This window comes from Phacochoerus africanus, chromosome 7 (assembly GCF_016906955.1).
Source record: "Phacochoerus africanus isolate WHEZ1 chromosome 7, ROS_Pafr_v1, whole genome shotgun sequence".
In the NCBI taxonomy this organism is placed as follows: Eukaryota; Metazoa; Chordata; class Mammalia; order Artiodactyla; family Suidae; genus Phacochoerus; species Phacochoerus africanus.
The window spans coordinates 9770481-9791115 of NC_062550.1; the positions used below are offsets into that span (position 1 = coordinate 9770481).

The window sequence follows — 20635 nt, forward strand, 5'->3', positions numbered from 1 at the left end:
CTACCCCCCTCCAACCTGGACCCTGCCCCCCACCTCACACCCTCTTGCACGCCTCACGTTCTCAGGATGAGCACGTACTGTCCAAACAGGGACGCTCAGAGGGAAAAGAGCCACTGTTGCTAATTGCCCTAGGCTACAGGTGTGGACTGGGACTGTCCAGGCGAAGCCAGACTCACGGCCGCCCCGTCTCTACCACTTTGCAAAGATGCAGAGTCTTACCGTCACACCGTCCACCGGGCTCCTCCCCTCGGCCCTGGCAGAACAGGCGGCCTGCAGTGGCCACAACACCCTTTACACTCTCTCCCCGGTTTGGGGCCTCGAGTCCTCCCGACCCAGCATCTAGATAAAGATAAAGGTTTGGTTTGTGGCCAGAAGCACTGGAGGATGGAAGACGAGGGAGGTGGGGGAGAGGCCCCACTGAGCAGAGCCTGGGAGGCCGGGGTAGAGTGGAGTCTTCCAGACTGGACGGGTCTGAGTCCAAATCCCGCTCCGCCCCGCACACCACGTGGCCTTGAGCGAGGCCCTTCTGTGCCTCAGCTTCCCACCTGTACATAGGGACCGTGGGGCGAATCCAGAGCTGCTGCGAGGCGTCAGTGCTATTACAGGAAGTGTCGGAAGCCTTGCTGCCCCCTCCCCTGCTCAGGGAGGCAGAAGAGGAGGCGCCGAGGGGAGAGAGGGTCTGAGGCCACCGCAAAGAGCCCGGCTCCATCTGGGTTTGCGTTTATTCGGTACAGGCCCAGCGCCCAGCCCTCCCCTGGAAGTGGCTGAGCGAGGGGAACAGAATAAATAAAGGCCGCCGAGGTGAGTGTGCACTGGGGAGGGGCCGGCCCGGGCGAGGCGAGGGCGCACGTAAAACATGGGCCCCCACCTCGGCTGTCCGCCTGCGGCCCCCCACCCGGCAAGCTCCAGGGGGCCAGTGAGGTGCCCACGAGGAGCAGGTCCTGGACTTCCCGCCACCTCCACCCTCTTCCTTTCTGCCCTCTTTCTCCTTCCTACGGCAGCTCCAGAGACCAGGCTCTCCAGCTGGCTGGGGAGGTGGGGAGGGAAGGTGGAGGGGGCCAGTGTCCAGGTCCCAGGCCGCAGCTCTGGGGCCTTTCCTGCGCGGGAGCCCGGGTGCACTGTGCTAGGACAGAGGAGCAGGGACGCAGGCGCCCCAAGCCAGCAGGCCTTTATGCGCCACCCTGCTGTGCGGCGGCCCCGCCCCGCTCCCATGCTGCCGACCGCCCACTCACCCTACCCCCCGGATCCGCAACCCCGAGGGGGCACTCAGGAGTCACACCAGCTTCCGCCCTTGTCCAGAGGCCCCGCCGCCCCCTGCGCGTCCCTGGACGGCTCCCCGGCGGCCGTGTCCTCCTCGTCCTCCTCCTCCTCGTCCTCCCCGTCGGTGAACTCGTCCTGGCCGGGGCCGTAGGCCAGCGTGGTGTGGGCCAGGTCCACCTCGATGGGGAAGACGTCGGCGTCCCGCAGCACCGCGTAGCAGTCGTTGTAGTACTTGGACATGGTGGACACGAAGCGCTGCAGCTGGAACACGATGTCCTGGACTGGGGGCAGGAGGGCGGGCAGACAGGCGCCAGTGGGCCTTCCCATCATGCGCCTCGCTGACCCGTCCTGCCCCGCCCTACACAGACCCCAGGCCTCCCAGCTCCCAGTCCAGGGACGGAGGAGCCCCGCCAGGGTTGGGAGACGCTGCGCCCCCAGGAGCACAGGGGTCGTGGCCCAGCCCACCCGGGCCAGGCTTTCCATCTTGGCTCTGACCCAAAGCTCTGCCATGCGCTGGCCCCGGGGCCGCAGGGAAATACTGTACCTCTGGGCCACAGTTTCCCCAGCTCTGAAGTGGGGAGAAGGTGGTACCTCCTGGGTGATACCGAGGCCTGCCTGAGGCAGGGTGTGGCCCGCAGACGCTGGCACCCACCCACGAGCCTCACCGTGCTTCTGGTCCAGCAGCTCCATCTTCTCCAGCACGTCCTTGCGCATCTGGGAGAAGCGGGCGCGGGCCTCCTGGCGGCAGCGCAGGATCAGCCGGTACTCGTAGTTGCCTGTGCTCACGCGGTACAGGGGCTCCCCTAGGGCCTGGGGCGGGGAGGGGCGCGTCAGGGAAGCTGCTCTGGGACAGAGCGGGGCGGGGGGGCAGGACGGCTGCAGAGCTGCCCACCAGCTCGCACCCCTGTACTGCGTGGCACTTTTCAAAGCTACGACAGTTCCCTGTTCTGAGATGCCAGCGATTGCTAGCACTCAGAGATAGCTTCATGGGGAAAAAAAACCCCAAACCCGCACCCTTGCCTCATTAAATAAATGAACATTTAGTCATAGAGGGACCTTGAGATCAAAAACACTAAAAAGGCAGTCCCCGTTGTGGTGCAACAGAATTGGCAGCATCTGCAACAGGACTGGAAACGACAGCAGCACCAGGACACAGGTTCGATCCCTGGCCTGGCATGGTGGCTTAAAGGATCTGGCATCACTGCAGCTGCATAGGTTGCAACCACAGTTCAGATCTGATCCCTGGCCAGGAACTCCATATGCCACAGAGCAGCCAAAAAAGGGGGAAAAAAAAGAAAAGAAAGACACTAAAAAGTAAAAAAAGGCCTCTTAGGAATCTGAAAAGTCCATTTTTCCCCACAAGAGCCTCACAAAGTCTGTGGGGGCAGCTGGCCTGGGAGCCGTCGGAGCCGTCACTGGGAGGAGTCCCACTGCAAGCTGGCCAGCGCTCCAAGGCCTGGAGGGGCTGGGGTGGGGGCGGTCGGCCCCGCTTCTCTAGAAACAGGAGCCTGGCCACCCCCCAACCAGGCCTCTCCCGGGTTGGCCTGACGTGCCCAGTGTCCCTGGCAGACCCAGGCTGTTCTTGGGGCTCTGCGGCAGGCGGGGGAAGGCCTGTGCCCCCAACCTTCCCAGGAGCAGGGCCGGGCCCTCCCCGCGGCACTCACGATGCAGCTGTATTCCTCGTCGTCCATCTCCTTCACCTTCAGGCAGTACGACTGTGGGACGGGGGAGGCCAGGCTGTCAGAGGGGCCGTACCACCCGATGCCCACCCTGATGTCCCCAGTGCCTCCCAGCTCTCACTGTGCCCCTCGGCCACCCAGAGGAACAGCTGTGCCAGGCCTGTGTACCCTCAGCTGGGGCACACTGTGACGCATCAGGGAGAGGCTGGCCCCTCACTCAGACTGGCCCTTGTTCAGGAAGCTCAGGGCGGCGGGGCGGCCCCAAGGGCACTCCTCTAGGAGCCTGGAAAGGGCCTAAGAGACGCTCCAGCATTTACCACAAACAAGTCCCAAGAGATGCTCTAGGAAAGAAAGGTTCCGTGGTCCAAGGAGTCGGGAAGGCCCTTCAAGACCCGTGTTGCTCACAGGCCGATCAAAGGCTCTGACAAGTCCTGAGGAAAAAGACCTTGGCTCGCTCGGTGGGATATTTTTCCTCAACTTTTTTTTTTTTTTCTTTTTGCCATTTCTAGGGCCGCTCCTGTGGCATATGGAGGTTCCCAGGCTAGGGGTCGAATCAGAGCTGTAGCCGCCGAGCCGACCTACACCACAGCCACAGCAACGAGGGATCCCAGCCACGTCTGCGACCTACACCACAGCTCACGGCAACGCCGGATCCTTAACCCACTGAGCAGGGCCAGGGATCAAACCCGCAAGCTCATGGTCCCTAGTCGGATTCGTTAACCACTGAGCCACACGATGGGAACTCCGTTCCTCAACCCTTTTGACCACAGAACAGTCCTTTGAACACACACCTTAGGAACATCGCCTGGCACCCACTTTATAACCACTCACCCAGACCCTGCCCACTGTTGAGAGTGACCAGAAAATCCCCGTGGGGTCGGAGTGTCCCCAGGGAGGGCTCCACCCACCCCCGGCTCCCGGGCTCCCAGAGGCTCCTCTGAAGTGTCGAGGCAGGCTGCTGCCTGATTTCCCAGCACCTCCCCGGCCCCTGGTCCCACATCCTCAGTCTGACGGGACCGAGGTTCTGGCCCTGTTCTGCTGACCCTCCTGTGGCTGACTGAGGAGAGGCAAATCTCCAGGTGGGCTCTGACCCCACCACAGGCTGCAGACCACTCACCAGGTATTCAAACTTCACGTCCAGGTACTTCTTGATGGTGAGGCGCGTGTCCGGGATGGCTTTGTTGAGGTACGTGTTCAGGTCCGTCAGCATCTGGAAGGGAAGGATGTGGCAGGTGCCTGGGCCTCCGTGGGTGGGGGTGGGGGGTGGTGTCAGGCTGGCCGGGGCGACAAGGAATGGCCCCGTGTCCATCCTTCTAGTGGACCTGGTGCCAGAGCCAGAGAGCACACCCTGACGGCCTTGTGTGTTTCAGGGACAAGAAGACAGGCCAGGCCGAGGGCAGGCTGTGGCTCCGGGGGAGCCAGGGCCAGAAACCAACCTGGAGGGGTCGATGCGGAGGCCAAGGAGGCAGTGACTTACCCACGGCCCGCTGTACAGGTGACCAAACCAGACCCTGCCCCTAGGTGCTCCACCTCTGGTACAAGAACCCTTCCTGCCCGCGACACTGTCCCCTCTCTACCCTCACGTGCGACACACACACACTCTCCCCACAACCTACCGGCTTGATGGTTTTCAGCAGCCGGATGCCAAACTTCTCAATGCTGCGGTGGGCGTCGGCGAACTTCACAAAAGCCTCACTCGCAGCTGGCTGGGGCTCCCGCACCCCGATCACGGAGAATACGTCCCCAAAGGCTGCGTGACAAGTTTGTCCTGAAGGCTGCCCCTATTTGACCCCTTAATGGAGAAGCCAGGGATTTGTTGGGGAGAAGCAAGGCGGGGGGCACGGCGGGCTGGAGGCCAAGGGCCGTCCTAGGTCTACACCCCAAGGGAGGGGGGTCTACACCTTGAGAAAGTGGGCCTGTACCTCTAAGAGTTGAACCTGCAGCCCCAAGGAAGCTAAGTCTACACCCAAAGGAGCTGGCCGCACTCTCCAGGGACCAGACCACGGGAGGAGGCTGGGTCAAGGCTGGAGGAGGTGAGTCTGTCTGAGGACAGAGCACTGGTCGGGGGACCTGGTCCTGAGGCCAACGCTGCCCTAAGGAGCTGCGAGACCGCTTCTTCTGTTTTCCCGAGAGTAAAACTGTAACTGCAGCAGCCCTGCTGGCTAACTGACTTGGAGGAAACGAGACCGGGACTAGCAAGGCCTCGGACAGAGCCAGGACCGGGCCCAGGGTGAGCAACTGTGCCCACCACTCTACACCCCAGCACCTAGATGGTGCCCAGCCCAAGCCCGGCCTGAGGTCACAGGCTGTGGTGCCAGGAGAAAGTTCCCAGCCAGGAGCTTGGGTGCCCCCTCACGTACAGGGGTGGGGGAAAGGCTGAACCCAGACGGGGACAGGGGTTCCTCCGGGGTCACGGAGCAGGTGCGGGGCCCTTACCCCGGTGCGTCTGTGACAGCTCATAGAAGGCCCGTAGGAGGTTCTTGGTGTGTTCCGTCATCCCTGTGCGAGAGACCCAGCCAAGAGGGACGGGGACACGTGGCGGGAACCGCAATGGCCCAGGACACAGCCCCCAAACCCCTCACTGTTCCTGATGTTCAGATTTTTCTATGTTTCTATTATGCCATTATTTGATTTTAATGAACACGTGTTACTTTTATAATCAGAAAGAGTATATCTTAAGATTTTTTTTCCTTAAGAGGGTTTTTGTTTTTTTTTTGTCTTTTGTCTTTTTAGGGCCACACCCGTGCCATATGGAGGTTCCCAAGCTAGGGGTCCAACTGGAGCTGTTGCTGCCAGCCTATGCCAGAGCCACAGCAACGCCAGATCCAAGCCGCATCTGTGACCTACACCACCACTCACGGCAACGCCAGATCCTTAACCCACTGAGCGAGGCCATGGATCAAACCTGCAACCTCACCGTTCCTAGTCAGACTTGTTTCTGCTGCGCCACGACGGGAACTCCCTCCTTAAGAGTTTTTAATAGTCATGGCCCTGAAATTGTCTAGGCTGGCATGCCCGCCCCACTGCCATCATCTTTAGAGCAGGGCTCTGGAGCTCCCCCCAACCCGGGGCAGAGCCAGTACCGGGCGCTTCCTGGACGGGGACACCCCACCCACGCGGGGCTGTGCCTGCCCACCTTTATACAGCTCTGCCGTCCGTTCCAGCTCCTCGAGCCTCTTGACAAGCCCATCTGTAGGGGTCAGAGAGCCAGGGTGAGGGGAGAGCTCTGGGGTCACCTGCGCCAGGCTTGTGAGGGGCAAGGTGGTCCTGGTGGAGGACCAGGAATGGCACAGAACAGAGTCCCAGGGAGAGGATTGGGCGCCTCAGGGTCAGCCGGGCTCACTGGTGTTTTGTAGAGAGCCCAACACATCCAGACAGGTTGGGGTGGCAGGGCTGCCCTCAGGACGCCCGAGAGAAGTGCCACCTTGGCAGGCTGGGGCACACCGAAGGGGCAGGAAGGCAATGAGGGTGCAGGTACTTCCAAAAGTCATGGGTGGAAACCCGCTGGGCCTCCCCTAAGGCCAAACCCACGGCCGGCTCCCCACGGCCAGCAGAAGGCAGGCCTAGGCCTAGCCGTCAAGGCCCCTGTGCTTCTAACTCCCTCCCTGCCAACACCAAGGAGCAAGGCGAGCAAGAGACAGGATGCATCAACAATGACTCTAAGGCAGGCTCCAGGCAGCGCCCGTCACCACCCGCCAGCTCAGAAGGGAGAACAATCTGGGTAGGGAGGAATCCAGGAGGGGCCTGCACTGGAGTGGGCCTGGGGATCTGCCTAACAGCGTTTAGCAAGCTCCCACTGGGTGCCAGCCCCCGTATGAGGCCCAGGAAGGGCTGTGCTGAATGAAGTCTCAGCTGTGCCTTCAAGGCTCACAGTCCAGCAGTGACAGTGGCCAGGCCAGGACCAGGACAATAAGGGCTGCAAGGTGAGGGGCGGGGGCAGCTGCCTCCCCTCAAGGGCTCAAAACGGGGGGGGGGGGGGGGGGGGGGCAGGCGGACTGCCAGGGAAGGGCCAGCGTTCCTGTCAGGATGGGGCGGGGCTCCCACCTGCAGGGAGCCCCGCCCTCCTCCATTCCCAGGGGGCTGAGGTCCACACCGCCCCCACCAGGAACACCGGCAGCAACTGCGGGGCAGGCCCATGTTGGTACTTCCTGGCCTGGCACCTCCTAGGGCAGGGCCTGGCCTTACTGAGTGCCCTCACACAGCTGGGTCCTCCCTCCATACGAGCCTTTGGGGCAGAGACTACTTCCCTCACCTTAGAGAGAAAACCAGGGACAGAGAGGCAAAGCAACTTGTCCAAAGGCACACAGCAAGGGCTAACCAGGCCAGGGTGCCCTCTGCTCCCGCCCTCCCCCCCCCCGGGTCTCCTGTGCTGACCTGGGCCAGGGTTTTCTGTGGGGGGAGAGGGGCAGTAACAGGAGCCTGATCTGGGCAGAGGTGGCTCTGTGTGTCGGGCTGTCAGGGAGGAAGGCTCAGGCTAGGGGCTGGACGGGAGCCCCTTGGAGGTCTTCAGGAGGCTTCGGCCACCCGGCTGGCCTCCAGGCCCTGGCTCCCCAGAGCCTTGGCACCTGGCCAGCCTGGCAGGGAAGGAGCCACGTAAGCGCCGTGCTGTTGTTTTTAGCTGGGTCATGGGACATCATGACAGCTTCAATTTTAGAAACCCTATTTAAGGCTGGGGAAATTGCAAGGTTTGGGGGGAAAAAACACAACAACCAGTTCTAATTTCATCGCAACGCATGGTAACTACAGTAACAGGGATTTATAGACACCGAGGAGCTGGAAATAGCAGCCGCCACTTTTGTGCACCATTTGGAACAAGCTCAGACCCCACCCCCACGTCCCGGCCAATAAAGCCCAGTGTGCCCAGCTGAGCCTACAATTTATATAGGTATTTATATCTGTCCCCACACGTCCACAGCAGAGCTGCTGCTATTTATAAACCCAGGCTGGTGACGGCAGGAGCAGGACTGTTTCACTGCCCCCACCCCAGGGAGAGCGCGTGTGTGCACAGGCAGGCATGGGTGTGAATATGCGTGGACGCACTTTTCCCTCTGTCCCAGGCAGACAGCCACCTCCAGCCCTGGGCAGGGACTGCTGGGACAAGGGCAGCAGCGCCACCTCCTGGAGAGAGGCGGGGCCGAGTGGGCAGTGCGGAGGCAGCATGCTGGGGCACGGGTGAGGGCTGAGGCCTGGCTGTGGGAGAGCAGCTGGGGGCGGGGGTGAGAGCCCAGCTCGGGGAGCCGGAAGGAGGCCCAGCCCCACGGTGAGTCTGTCTCCTCATCTGTGACCTGTGGACCCTTGCTCGGGAGTGAGGGACACTGGCTGGAAGATGCCTCCTCTGACCTGACCGCGGTGGACACTCTCTGGGAGCTGGAGAGGCCTCCAAGGATGCAAAGAGATGGTAAATGTCGGCTCCACAAGCAGAGGCCAGGCCCAGGCCGGCAGGACCCCGGTCGGCTGGCTGAGCAGCCATGGTGCCCCTCCCCCTCGGTCCTGGGTCTGAGTCTCCTCAGGGCCAGAGGTGGATGGGAGGAAGCGGGGGGGACTCACCATTGCACAGGATGGCCCGGCTCAGGCCCAGGGCATCGGCGGTCCCCGAACTCATGTTCTCCACCAGCCGATGCTTCACCTTCTTCAACACTGGGACCGGGTGAGAAAGGACTCAGGGAGGTGCGGTCTGGGCCCCCAGGCCGTCCCCGCCCCACCGCAACTCCCTGGGAGCCAGGCCAGGGGCAGAAGGGGCTGAGCTGGGGTTTGGTGTGGGGGTGGCCATGAAGTGGGGAGTGTCCCGGGTGGGTTTCTGGGCGCCTCCTGCCCTGTTCACTCTACTTGAGGGAGGCGTTGGGAACCCGGAAGCGCTTAACCAGGGCCCGGCACTCAAAGTGGCTACTGGCTACCACCGAGAGCCCAGAGCTGCCCAGGGCTGATGGTGGCTGGCAGGCCAACCAGGAAGAATCCCCTGTCTCTCTTCCACATCCCCGAGCAGAGGCATCGTCAGTGACAACTGGCCTTGGCTCCGGACTCGGCTCCGGCACACATAGTCGCATACTCAGCCCCTGGAGGGGGACGAGGATGGGACCAAAGGGTCTTAAAGGAATAATCTCCAGGACAGACTCATCTGCCCTCAGCCTCCTCCCGTAAAAACCAGGAGGAGGCTCTGACCCAAGGGCAGAGGAAAAGGATGCTGGACCCCAGAGCCAAGAGATGTGGGGGTGCCTTCACCCGGGGGACACAGAGCCTCCCTGCGCCTCAGGCCTTGATCTGGGATGAAGCGGCTGGTCCAGAGGACCTCGACGCTACCATCCAGCTCTTGAGTCTTGAAGCTTCTAGAGAACCAAGGCCCAGCCTCCCTAGCCAGAGGCACCATGGCCCAGGGCAGGCTGTGGGCAGAAGGGCTGGTCTGTGACCCTCTGCCCAAAATGTGAGGTCTAGATCAGACCCGGAGGCTTCCTGGCAGCGGGTAAGAGGAAGAGGCCAGGGCTCAGTGGGAGTGTGTGGGTGGACATGAGGTACCAGGCCAGGGCCAGGCTGCCCTCCCTTTTAGAACTAAAGGACTGGGCCCGGGGAGCTGGAGGGCTGGCCTACAAAGGACAACCCTAGGGCAGCCAGGTCCCAGAGGAGGTGACCAGGGGAGGGGGTGAAACACGGGGCAGGGAGAAACCAGGGAGAGGTTCCTGGGACCAGCTGCTGGGGAGCACCCACGGGGCTTCCCAGGCCCTTTGGGTCAGCTTGGTCCGAAGAGTCAGCGAGTACGGCCATGTGACTACCGAGGCACTGGCATCGGGAGGCAGGACAGGGGCTCCCTGCCCCGGCCCAGCTTACCGATGTCCAGGGACATGCCCTGCTTGGGGTCCGCCTGCAGCTTGTTGTAGTGGATGGTCACCTCCCCCTGGAAGAGCAGGACAAGCAGAGTTGTGACGGGGCCCTCTGGACCCCAAGCCCCTTCCCTGGGGAGGCCTGTCTGCCCTGGAGTCTGTGGTCACGAGCATCCCGAACTCGGAAAAGGGCCAGAGCAGCCTTGGAGTCAGCCCCGCCGGCACAGGGCCCTGCCTGGTGACTGGGCTGCTCCCTGGTCCCTCCTCTCACTGCACGCCAGGCCCTGGAGGATCCACAGAGACAAGGGCAGACATGGTCCCCGCTGTCACCGAGCGCACAGACCGGCGGCCTCCAATGTCCTGTGCCCCTGCCTTCTCCCCACGCCACAACCACACTCCACGCCTCTGCTGCGTCACTCTTCCTGCCCCACAGAGTACCTTCTCCCGTGCACTAAACCATCTCCAGCCCCCGGAGGCCCCCATTCACCCCACGGACGTGTCCCAGCGCTTGCTCTGTGCCTGGTGCAGGGGCAGCCCCAGCCAGCAGGGAGGCCGAGGGAACTACACACTGCAGACGGGTGACTGGAAGAGGGGTAACTCCCCGACCACGTGAGGCCGCCACGGTCACTCTCGTTCTTGAAATCCTAAGACCCTTGAACTGGGGACCGAATCCATTCAAATACCAAACAGTATTTCAGATGGAGGCCCAAAGGGAGGCCAAAGTGACCCAGTGCAGTGAGTCAGACGCTAAAGGCTTGCAGGCTGCAGCAAGTGCGTTCGAGCCAAGGCACGGAGCCACAGGGGTAAAGAGGGCGCCGAGGGTGGGGTCGGCTGGGCTCTGGTCCAGCTGTGTGACCACAAGCAAATCCCCTCCCCCTCCAGGCACTGGTAAAATGGGGGCAGGGCAGTAATCCCTGCCCGGCACCCACATGTGGGAGCTGGGGGGACCTCTGTGTAACAGCAAGGCTGCCCGTGCACCTGAAGGCTCTGGTTCTCATGCGCAACGTGAGGGGCCGGCACGAGACGGGTCTTGGAGGACGAGGAGGGTTCCGATGAGTAGAGGTGGGGGTGCATGGGCTCCAGAAGGGGCACACACAGCCCAGTTCTGTACCAGAATGAAACACAGCCCCCAACTTCCACGATGCCCCACAGGGAATGGCTGGGACAGTAACGCCAGAGCCGGTGGAGCAGAAGAGGCGAATAAAGGGGAGAAGGTGGAAGCCACTGGCCTTGGGCTGAGGTAAGAGGGACTGTCCAGGAAGCCGGTCCCAGGCCCTTAAGACAGCAGCCGGGTGGGAGGAGAGGAGAGGGCGGGCGGCGTGGGGGAGCTAAAGCACTCGGCCAAGCTCGACGTGTGGCGGGGACTCCCGACTTGGAGACTCAATCAGCCTGCGGTTTGCGCCCCCTTCAGTGTTTTGGTTTCTCAAGAGTTATGAGCAGCAAAATCTCTAGGACACGGCAGAGGGCTGCACGCTGCCGGGAGTGGCCGGGATGCTGCCTGCCGTCCAGGGGGAGCGTGGCCCTGGGGGGGCGGCCTCGGCTGGAAGCAGGGAACAGGCAGCGTGCAGTGCGGTCTGCGCAACCGAAACCAGCAGTTGGACCAGGAGCTGCCCTGGGGTCCAGAAGGCACCTTGGGCGGGTGTGAGCCCAGGAGGACCCACGGGACTGCAAGATCCTACAGGACAGGATGGGGACCCCTCTTTCCCCTTACACCCTCCTGGACATTTACTGGGTGGACATTTACTGGGTGTCCCCTGACCACCCAGGTGGCTTCACCACGCACTCCTAGCTTTGGCTGAATGGGGACCCGCTAGCTCGCCCTGAGGCGTGGTCCTGAGAGCTCAAGGACAGGGACCGTTCAGTCTCGGCGCCCACTCCCTCAAGGCCCAGCACCAGTCCTGCAGCCCCATCAGTATTTACTGAATGAAAGGGGAGAAACAAGGGAGGCTGGGCTGTGACCCAGACCGACGTGAGGGGGCAGCTGCCGGCGCCTCTGGTCGGCGGGTGGTCTCCAGGGCACCTCTGGGTCCCCCCGCCCGCAGCAGCCCTTACCTTCACCTCCTGAATCATCTTGGCCACCTCCACCTTCGTTTTTCCTTTGATGGACTTGCCATTGACCCCAGTGATCTCATCGCCAGCCGCCACGGTGCCGTCCAGCGCAGCCGGGGTGTTGTCAAACACCTGGGGGGGGGGTCAGATGGGTGGGGGGCAGGTGGGGGAGAAAAGGAAGACTGAGAAGAAACCTGGGGCGGGGGAGATAGTCATTCCCTCACCCCAACCAGCACCCGGCTCTGTCCTGTCGCTACCCTCCTCCCTCTCCCCTTCTTTTCCCCTCTTTTTAGGGCTGCACCTGCAGCATATGCAGGTTCCCAGGCTAGGGGTCCCATAGGAGCTACAGCTGTCAGCCTCCACCGCAGCCACAGCAACAGTGGATCCTTAACCCACTGAGCGAGGCCAGGGATCAAACCTGAGTCCTCATGAATACGAGCTGGGTTTGTTACTGCTGAGCCGCAAAGGGGACTCCCTAGTTTCTAAATTTTCTGTGCAACGCCTGTAGAAAGAATATCTTATAATGTTTCATGTATGTAATTTTGTGAGGGGAGTAATGAAATGCTGAAGATGTTTCTTTTTGCTGCCTTCCAGGATCACACTTAAAATATAGCAATTATTGGGAGTTCCCGTTGTGGCGCAGCGATAACGAATCCACTTAGTATCCGCGAGGATGCGGGTTCAATCCCTGGCCTCGCTCAGGGGGTTGACAATCCAGCATTGCCATGAACTGTGGTGTCGTCCAGCAGCTGCAGCTCCCATTTGACCCCTAGCCTGGGAACCTCCATATGCCGAAGGTGTGGCCCATAAAAAGAAAAAAAAAATTTTTTTTTTAAAAGGAACTTTGAAAATCAAGCAGAGGAAAGTGAACAAAAGGCGGACAATCAGAAAAAAGGGAAAAGAGTATTAGAAGGTCAATTGAGGAAGTGCAGCGTTTAACCGAGGGGAGTTCCAAAGAGGAGACACAAAACCCGGACAGCAGGAGGTCATCGGAGATTAGACGTGAATGAACCTTAAGGTTCATTCATTCCCAGAAGAGAAAGACACGGGGCTCGCGGATGAACCTGCCCCTGGAGGCTCCAGCACAGCAGTCACAGAACGGCCTGTGTCAAGAGCCATCACCATGACACTTCAGAATGCCAGGGACAAAAGAAGTGCCTAAGAGTCTTGACAGACCACAAATAAAACACACTACAAATAAAGGATCACCAACACGATTGGCGTCGGGAGACATGGCAACAACACAGATGGCCCAAGACAATGAAATGATCACTGAATTTCTAAGCAAAAATTATTTTCAAACTTGACATTCGTTCTTGAATCTGATCCATGCAAGTGTCAACCGAAAGAAATATGAGAATAACAACAACCAAAAGAGACAGAATAATGCATTTTCAGAGGCACGAAGTCTCAAAAAATTTACCTCCCATGCAGCCTTCCTCAGAAATACAGGAGACGTGCTCCACCAAGAAGCAGAAGTGAGCTACGAAAAAGGGATCCTGGAGGGGGGATCCAATCCAACAGAGCGGGGGCGGCAAAGAGGAAAGACTCTGGTGGGGGGATGATAGGAAATGTTTGACTGAGGAAAACGTACTGAATATACAGGGAGGGTGCAAAGGGGGGGGGAAAGAAATTATGTTTTTTAAAAAAAAAGAGAGGAAGAAAAGACTGAGTTAAGAAAAGAAACACAGGTTCCTCGAAAAATGAAACACAGAGTTACCACAGCACCCAACAATTCTACTCCAGATTTATATCCCCAAGAAATGAAAGCCTCTGTTCACACAGGAACTGGACGCGAATGCTGATGGCAGTTTAATTCATAACAGCCGAAAGGTGCAAACCACCCTACGTCTACAGCAGACGAGCAGATAAACAGACGGGGGTCTAGCCATACAATGAGATGCTCCTTCAGCCATAAAAAGAAGGAAGCACGGAAACAGGCTACGGCGTGAATGAACCTTAAGGAGGAATGATTACTCTGAGGGCAGAGGCTTCTTGCCGGGTTTGATGAGAAGGTTCTGAAACTGGGGAGGCGGAGGCTGCATGTAGGGAAGGCACTAGATGCCACCGGACTGCATTCTTTGTGACCATTAATTGTAGGTCGTGTGAGTGTCACCACAATCAAAAAAAATGTTTTTTTGTCTTTTTAGGGCTGAACCCACAGCGTATGGACATTCCCAGGCTAGGGGTCAAATTGGAGCTGTCGCTGCCGGCCTACGCCACAGCCTCAGCCCCAGCCACGCGGGATCTGAGCTGCATCTGCAACCTACACCACAGCTCGCAGCAACGTCGGATCCTTAACCCACTGAGTGAGGCCAGGGATCAAACCTGCATCCTCATGGATGCTAGTCAGATTTGTTTCTGCTGAGCCACGATGGGAATTCCAAAATAGTTTTTTTCAAGCACAACCACGGAAGACTGGCAAGCTGAGGATGTAAACAGCACGTTCCCGTTCTCCCAGCTCTTGGAGGGTGGGGGTCTCTGTTTTCTCGCCTTCCTGTCCCTAGTGCCTACAAAAAAGCCTAGCCAGGCTCTCAGGAAATACTTCCCAAACATAATACCTGCAACAGTGTTACTGACTTAACCAAAATTTACAAGATAACTATGTTGGGAAGATGGAGTCAGAGGAAGCAAAGAGGTTTTGGAAGAAAGCTAAATTCTCATCTACCGGACTGTGGGAAGCTGACAGATGGTTTACAAGTGACAGATCAAGAAACAACTGGGTGAGCATCAACAGCTAAAAGGGTGGGAAGGGGTGTTGCCGCTGGGCATGGGGTGGGGGTGGGATGGGGTGGGGGGAGGGTGGTGAGAAGGGGTAGAGCAGGGGTTGCTTATTTGACCCTGCCCTTTTAGACCTCTTGACTTGTGCAAAGCAAGTCAGACAGCCTTTGATAAAAGCAGAACTGAATTTTAAAAAATCAATTCCATTACTTTATAATTGTTCTTCTTATCAAGAGCAAACCTGGCCCCCAGCAGGTGGCAAGGGGGAGGTGGCCAGAGAGGCTGGGAAGCAGGTGGCAAGGAGGCCAGGCCTGGGGGAGGCCTCCTTAACACCTCCTGGACCAGAGGAGGTCAAAGCCCTCCTAAAGGCCACACTCAAAACAGGCAAGACCAGAGCTGGGGAATCTCTGTCTTCGAGGCCTTGAGAGTTACTCTTTTATAAGCTCCTCGGAGAGACTGCAGCTTCCCACTTGCCACCAATGGCTACTTAGCTGGGAAGGTTAGAACAAGGTAGAGTCCCGGTCCAGTTTATGTCTGAGGTGGCAAGCTTCCTTCCAAGGCTACAGAAAGGTCACTGACTCTGACCAACCACCTGCCACACAGCAGGAGGTCTGTCTCCACTCCTGAGTCACAGCTAACAGAATATCACCAGGTCAGCTTCCTCTGCAAGGAAGGACCACAAAATTGTTCAGGACCACGGGCAGATCACTTGGGAAAGTGAACTGCCGTAAAAATAATAGCACCTGCTATTGAGGGAGCGCTGCTTAAGGGCCAGACATGGTGTTATGTCATTTTGTTTAATCTTCGTAACAACCCAAAGAAACTCAGATCTACATATTTTATATCCCCACTTTCCAGGTGAGGAAACTGAGGCCCAGAGAGGTTAAGTAACATGTTAATGAGCAAGGAAGTAGGCACTTGAACTCAGGCCATTATTATTTCAGAGCGTTTTAGTCTTTCTACTATGCTTCGCTTGTGCTAATACCGAAGGCTGAGGGTTTTGTTGATTCATTGAAGATGTTTTTACTGAAGGTCCACTATGTGCCAGGCATTGTACTAGGTGCTGACTGCAGTGAAAGAGCAAACTGGGATCCTGCCCTCGTGGTGCAAAGAATCTGGAAAAGCAGGTAGGTACAGAATTGATAAGCAAATCCACAAGTACAGATGGTGACGAGTGCTGAGAAGGAAAAGAGAAGACTGAAATGACAGAGAAAAACATAGGTGGACCTACTGAAAGAGGGGAGGTCAGGGAGGCCTCTCTGAAGAGGTCAGACCTCCAGAATAAGAAGAAGCCAGCTGTGCAGAGTGGAGAAACGAAACTTTGTCATGCCACGTGGGGCGGCGGCTCGCCCTCTCCAGCATCTCCCTCCCGCCTCCAAAGCACTCCAGTACCTGGACTATATACAGGCAGGGACAGTACTGGGCTCCTCCTCCAATGCTGATCCCAATCAGGTTCTGAGCATCCTTCTGCAAGGTCACCTTCCCAGGCACAGTAGGGATTCCGCTAGAGAAAAGCACGTGAGGCTGAGTCTCCTAGAAGAAGGATGACTGGAGGGGATGGGGCCAGGGCCAGGCCCTCCAAAACCCTCCAGAGTCAGCCTTTTCTCTTTCTCAATTGGCCAATTGACAGCATTTGGTTGTTGGAACGTTGTAGCGCTCTTGGAGTCATGTCGATGGGGCATCAAATCCCAATTCTGCCATCTATCAGCTGTGGAACTTGGGTAGGTAAGTCACCCTCTCTGCATCTCAGTTTCCTCACCCACAAAACAGTATCGATAAAAAACGGCCACATTGTCAAAGTTCCTGTAAGAAAGAACCTTCCATAGGCACTTAACACCCACCCAGGCCAGAGAAGCCACTCCACAAAAATAGGTTCCTTCCTTCTCCTTCATTCTCCCTTTGAGATTTTCACTTGGACTCTGTCCTCATCACCCTCTCAGGCACATATGGACTATTACGGCCGCCTCCTCCAGGAAGCCTTCTCCTACTAAACAATCCATCACCCACCTCTCAATTGCTGTACTCAATTACCTCTGTTTTCACTATAAATTAGCACTTCTTTATGTTTTTGTAGTAAATATTCTTTTATTCTCTTATTCATTCAACAAACATTTACTAACAACCTACTGATGCTGAGCACCATGCAAAGTGCTGAGGACACAGAAAGGCACTGGATCCACTCCTTGCTCTGAGGGAGGGCATATTCAAATAAGGAAACTAACTTAATTTGTGAAAATTTGCCCACTCCACATCTATGCTAGGAAGGAAGCTATATTTATGATATCCTATTCACCCTTTAAAACCTGGTTCAATTGCCACCTCCTGCGCGAAGCCTTCCCTGAACACCCCAGAGGAGGCACTGCTCTGCTCTCCTGGCAACCAAGTCATTCTCCATTAGCGCCCTTATGACCCTGAAGTGTAGTATCCGTCCATGGGTCCACAGCCCTCTACGGAGGATGAGCTCCTGGAAGGCAGGATTCATTTCTGCCACAGTACAAGCCCCACTGAAAAGCAAGGGTCTGAGGAACTAGGAAGTCCAGGACCGTAAGGACAGGGGCTCCAGCAATGGTGGGACTTGGGGTAACAAAATACTCACAGTTTATCCTCTTCGATGTCATAATCCAAGTCTGCAAACATGGTTCCGAGAGTTTCAGTAGGCTGGCTAACTGCCCAGCTCGGCAGGGCAGGGGGAATGGGGAACTGGAGAGAAAAGAGCGCATAGTTTAGGGAACCAAAGTACCTAAATGCCGATCCCAACCCAGGCGATCTAGGAGGTCTGGGCGCCCCCCACCTCCGGATGACGGGGGTAGTCCTCGGGGTTGGGGGTGGTTAGGTGGCTCTTACTAGGTACAGAGGGGGACTCCAGGCCACGGCGGGGTGCTCAGATCCCAGAGCCCGCCCCACGGGTCTCCAGGCCCTTGGGAGCTGCCTCTGTCGCTCACCGGAAGCGTCGGTCCCACAGCTGGGGCTGGGCCAGGCTGGCACCTGAACCCACCTGCCGTTCCACCTGTCGGCGGCCGCGACTGTCGCGTCACTTCCGGTGGGACGCGGAAGTCCCGCCTTCCTGCCCTGGGTGTTTGCCCCGAGCTCTACAAGCAACCCTTCCGTCCCTGGTTCCTAGGGCTCCCAGAACCAGGAAAGAGAACAAGTATTGACGGAAGCTCCCCATTAGCATGAAAAAGCGGAAACAGAGGAAAGGTCTGGACAGGCCGACGGCGCTCAACCCCGCCCTTTGCCCTGTGGCCACCGCCATCTTGGTAAGGGCAGGATTCTTCCCAGCTTCCTCAGCGGGACCACAGGGGACCGAGCCGCCTGGCTGGTTGCCGTGGCAACGGAAGCATCCTTAGGTGGGGAGACCTCCGGCGAAATTTAGTGGACTACAAACTGCAGCACTTTCCCTTTCACATTTTCAGACCTAGGGTGCTGTGACTCCTCTACTAGAATGACAGTGTCCGAGCTGGAAGGATCCTTGGAGATGCCAGCCTAATCGGAGTTTTGCAGTCCAGGAAACTAGGTGCAGGAGAGGGAAGAGATTTTGTCCAGAGCCGCTCAAAGTGGGTATAAGATACAGATTTCGACCCTGAGAGTCCTACCATCTAGTCTAGTGCACTTCTAACACCTGCACACCTCTGTTCAGCAGCTATGCCGTTGATGACAGATTGGATTCCCTTCCCTTCCCTTCCCTTTACATGCCTCCTTTCCCCAAACACAAACTAAGAGCATTGGGGCAGATGCTTTCTGTGGCATTTAGTGAAAGCCTCCTCACTCCCATCTCCTTCCTTAGTCCTGAGAAGCAGCTCCCGTGGCGTCCCACTTAGGTCACAGCCCTGTGTATCTGAAGTTTAGGAAACGCCATCAGTGCTCCCCTCCAAGGAGTCCAAATCCCATCTCCCCACCAACCTTTGCTGCCATAGGTATTGTGTAAAGTAGGTTCCCTGGTTGGGGTTAGTGCTCCCAGGGCCCCAGCCCTAGCATCCACCTCATCCAGACAGCATGGGCTCAGACCTGTCCAGCTTCCTCCCAGGAGCGGCGGAGGAAGAAGAGATGCAGAAGGATGCTTATCCACATATCCTATGGCCTGATGGGAATCCCATCCCACCCCCTCCTTGGAGAGCTCATCTGAGTCTCAGCAGCTGTGCAGAATGCCACATAGCATGCACAGCAATGACTTTCCCATGTACCCACTGCTCTGTGGTTCAGATCACTTTCACAGGATTTCAGAGTTCACCTTGGCCCTGTGAGAGAAGAACAAGTACTGTCAGTCCCATTGTGCAGGTGAGGGAACTGAGATTCAGAGAGGCACTTCCGCTTGTCTCCCAGGGGGTCAGCACAGAACTAGGGCTGTTTGCAGGCCAGATTTTCCATTTTAAAAATCAGCGGTCTCCAAACCCAGATAATTTAACAGGGACTATAGTTTTTTCACCTCACAGTAGCCCCAACTCAAGCCCAGACTCTGCCATTGTGTAGATGGGGGATCTTGGGCAAGTCACTACCTGACTCTGAGCGTCAGGTATCTGTAGCCTGTGCACAGCGATTCTCCCAAAGGTGCTTGTGAAGGTCAAGATAAAAAGGAACAACAGGTGTAAACAAACCATGCTCATGACACAGATGTCACTCAAGCCCCCTGACCCCCCAACCCACTTCAGTCCCTCTTCCCAGGTGAGGGTGAGATGCCCAGACTCCTCTTCCTTGTCGTCCTCATCTTCCAGGCCCAGCTTGGATCCACCTCTCACATGCAGCCCTACCAGACAATCCTGGTTCCCAGATCTTGCCTCTTTTTCTGAGTTCCTGAAACAGTTGTTATTTGGATCATGACATCTGGCAATTATTTGTGTATTGTCTTGTGAAACTCCTTCATGGCTTCCCTGAGCTAGTTGATCACTTTTTTGTCTGGGAAAGTTTCTCTGCTTTAAAATTGGGGCTCAGGGAAGTTCTCTCATGGTGCAATGGGTTAAGGATCCAACATTCTCACTGCAGCAACCAGGCTTGCTTCTATGATGCAGGTTCAATCCCTAGCCAAGGAATTTCCACATGCCTTGGACATGGCCCTAAATAAATAAATAAAATTAATTGGGGCTTAGGGCTTATGTCTCCACAAACCATAAACAGCTTCTTCCTGTTTCTCCTCTTCCTGGGTTCCCTTTCTGTACTGACTCTATAACCCCTACCATAAGATGCAAGGAATCCATCAACAGGCATCACTGTGACCAACAAGAAAAAGAAAATCCAGGTGCCAGATGTGTATTAGTGATAAAATACTGTGACTCACTTTATGTTTGTCAGTGGACGGTTCTCCTGGGTCAGCCCACACAGCATGGCAACCTGTTCCAGACAATTCAGGGGGTCGGGTTGGGACCATGAATTCATTTGAAGGGAATGAAAGTTCGAGTACATCGTTCTACCACAAGTAAGCACTTGTCTTTCCAGCTGGACTGGAAGCCCCTGGGGGCAGGTCTTGTCCTTTTCTATATCTGCCACAGAGCCTGGCACAGGACCTGGCTGTGGCTGAAGTGCCATAATAATAGCTGTGGTTTTTGTACAGGATGAGATGTTCTGGGCCCCGGAGGAGGGAACTAGGATGGGAAGAGACGGAAAGAGCTGCTGAGGTTGGGGACCTGAACAGTGGCCGTGGCCCAGCTTTCCTCCACTAGGCTGGAATCACCAGACACGTTTAGGTCCTGAATTTGAAATTTGCTTTTTCAACAAACAGTGATCTCCAAACCTAGAGGCTTTAACACAGACCGTTCAACACAGGATGGCCCCAGCTCAAACCCGAGCTCTGCTGTTTCAGAGCTGGGGGGTTCTTGGGCACATCAGCCTTTGCCTCCGAGGTTGGTGGTTGTGGACCAGGCATGGTGATCCCTCCCAAGATAGAAGCTGTAACGATGAAGGTAAAAGAGAGAAAGGAGGGTGAAAGTGGCTTGAGAGTGATTCACTTGGCAGAGACATCAGAGGTTTCTGTTGTCACTTCTCACTATAACCATTTGGCCAATTCAGAGGGCAGGACCAATGGCACACTTCAAAGGCCTTAGGCTGCTTCGGCCCCTGCATCCGACTTGCCTGGGAAGTACCTCGCACGCAGGCTCCTGGCTCTGTCTCAGACCTATCGGTCAG

The 20635-nt window shown here is 57.2% G+C and overlaps 1 protein-coding gene and 2 long non-coding RNA genes across 5 annotated transcripts; 2 read left to right on the forward strand and 1 right to left on the reverse strand.

Annotated features, from left to right (window-relative positions):
* Nucleotides 1–704: 704 nt before the first annotated feature.
* Nucleotides 705–19127, reverse strand: PICK1 (protein interacting with PRKCA 1). Of its 3 annotated transcripts, none has more exons than XM_047786287.1 (13): nt 17517–19127; nt 17118–17221; nt 15914–16025; nt 11804–11932; nt 9759–9825; nt 8487–8576; nt 6076–6129; nt 5376–5438; nt 4556–4689; nt 4057–4149; nt 2925–2975; nt 1926–2070; nt 705–1541 (listed from the first exon to the last, which is right to left on the reverse strand). In XM_047786287.1, the coding sequence occupies exons 2-13, from the start codon at nt 17156–17158 to the stop codon at nt 1267–1269; spliced, it is 1254 nt and encodes a 417-aa protein (XP_047642243.1). In that variant the 5' UTR covers nt 17159–17221; nt 17517–19127; the 3' UTR covers nt 705–1266. The 3 variants fall into 3 exon arrangements, with proteins under 3 accessions (XP_047642243.1, XP_047642242.1, XP_047642241.1); XM_047786286.1 differs by having other exon boundaries at nt 17464–19125; XM_047786285.1 differs by having other exon boundaries at nt 17366–19124.
* On the forward strand, nt 7923–12518 carry LOC125130671 (uncharacterized). The gene is made up of 3 exons (XR_007135765.1): nt 7923–8337; nt 10904–10991; nt 12395–12518. It is a non-coding gene; the product is annotated as an uncharacterized LOC125130671 (long non-coding RNA).
* Nucleotides 14153–16584, forward strand: LOC125130672 (uncharacterized). Its single transcript, XR_007135766.1, has 2 exons — nt 14153–14523; nt 15554–16584. It is a non-coding gene; the product is annotated as an uncharacterized LOC125130672 (long non-coding RNA).
* Nucleotides 19128–20635: the final 1508 nt, after the last annotated feature.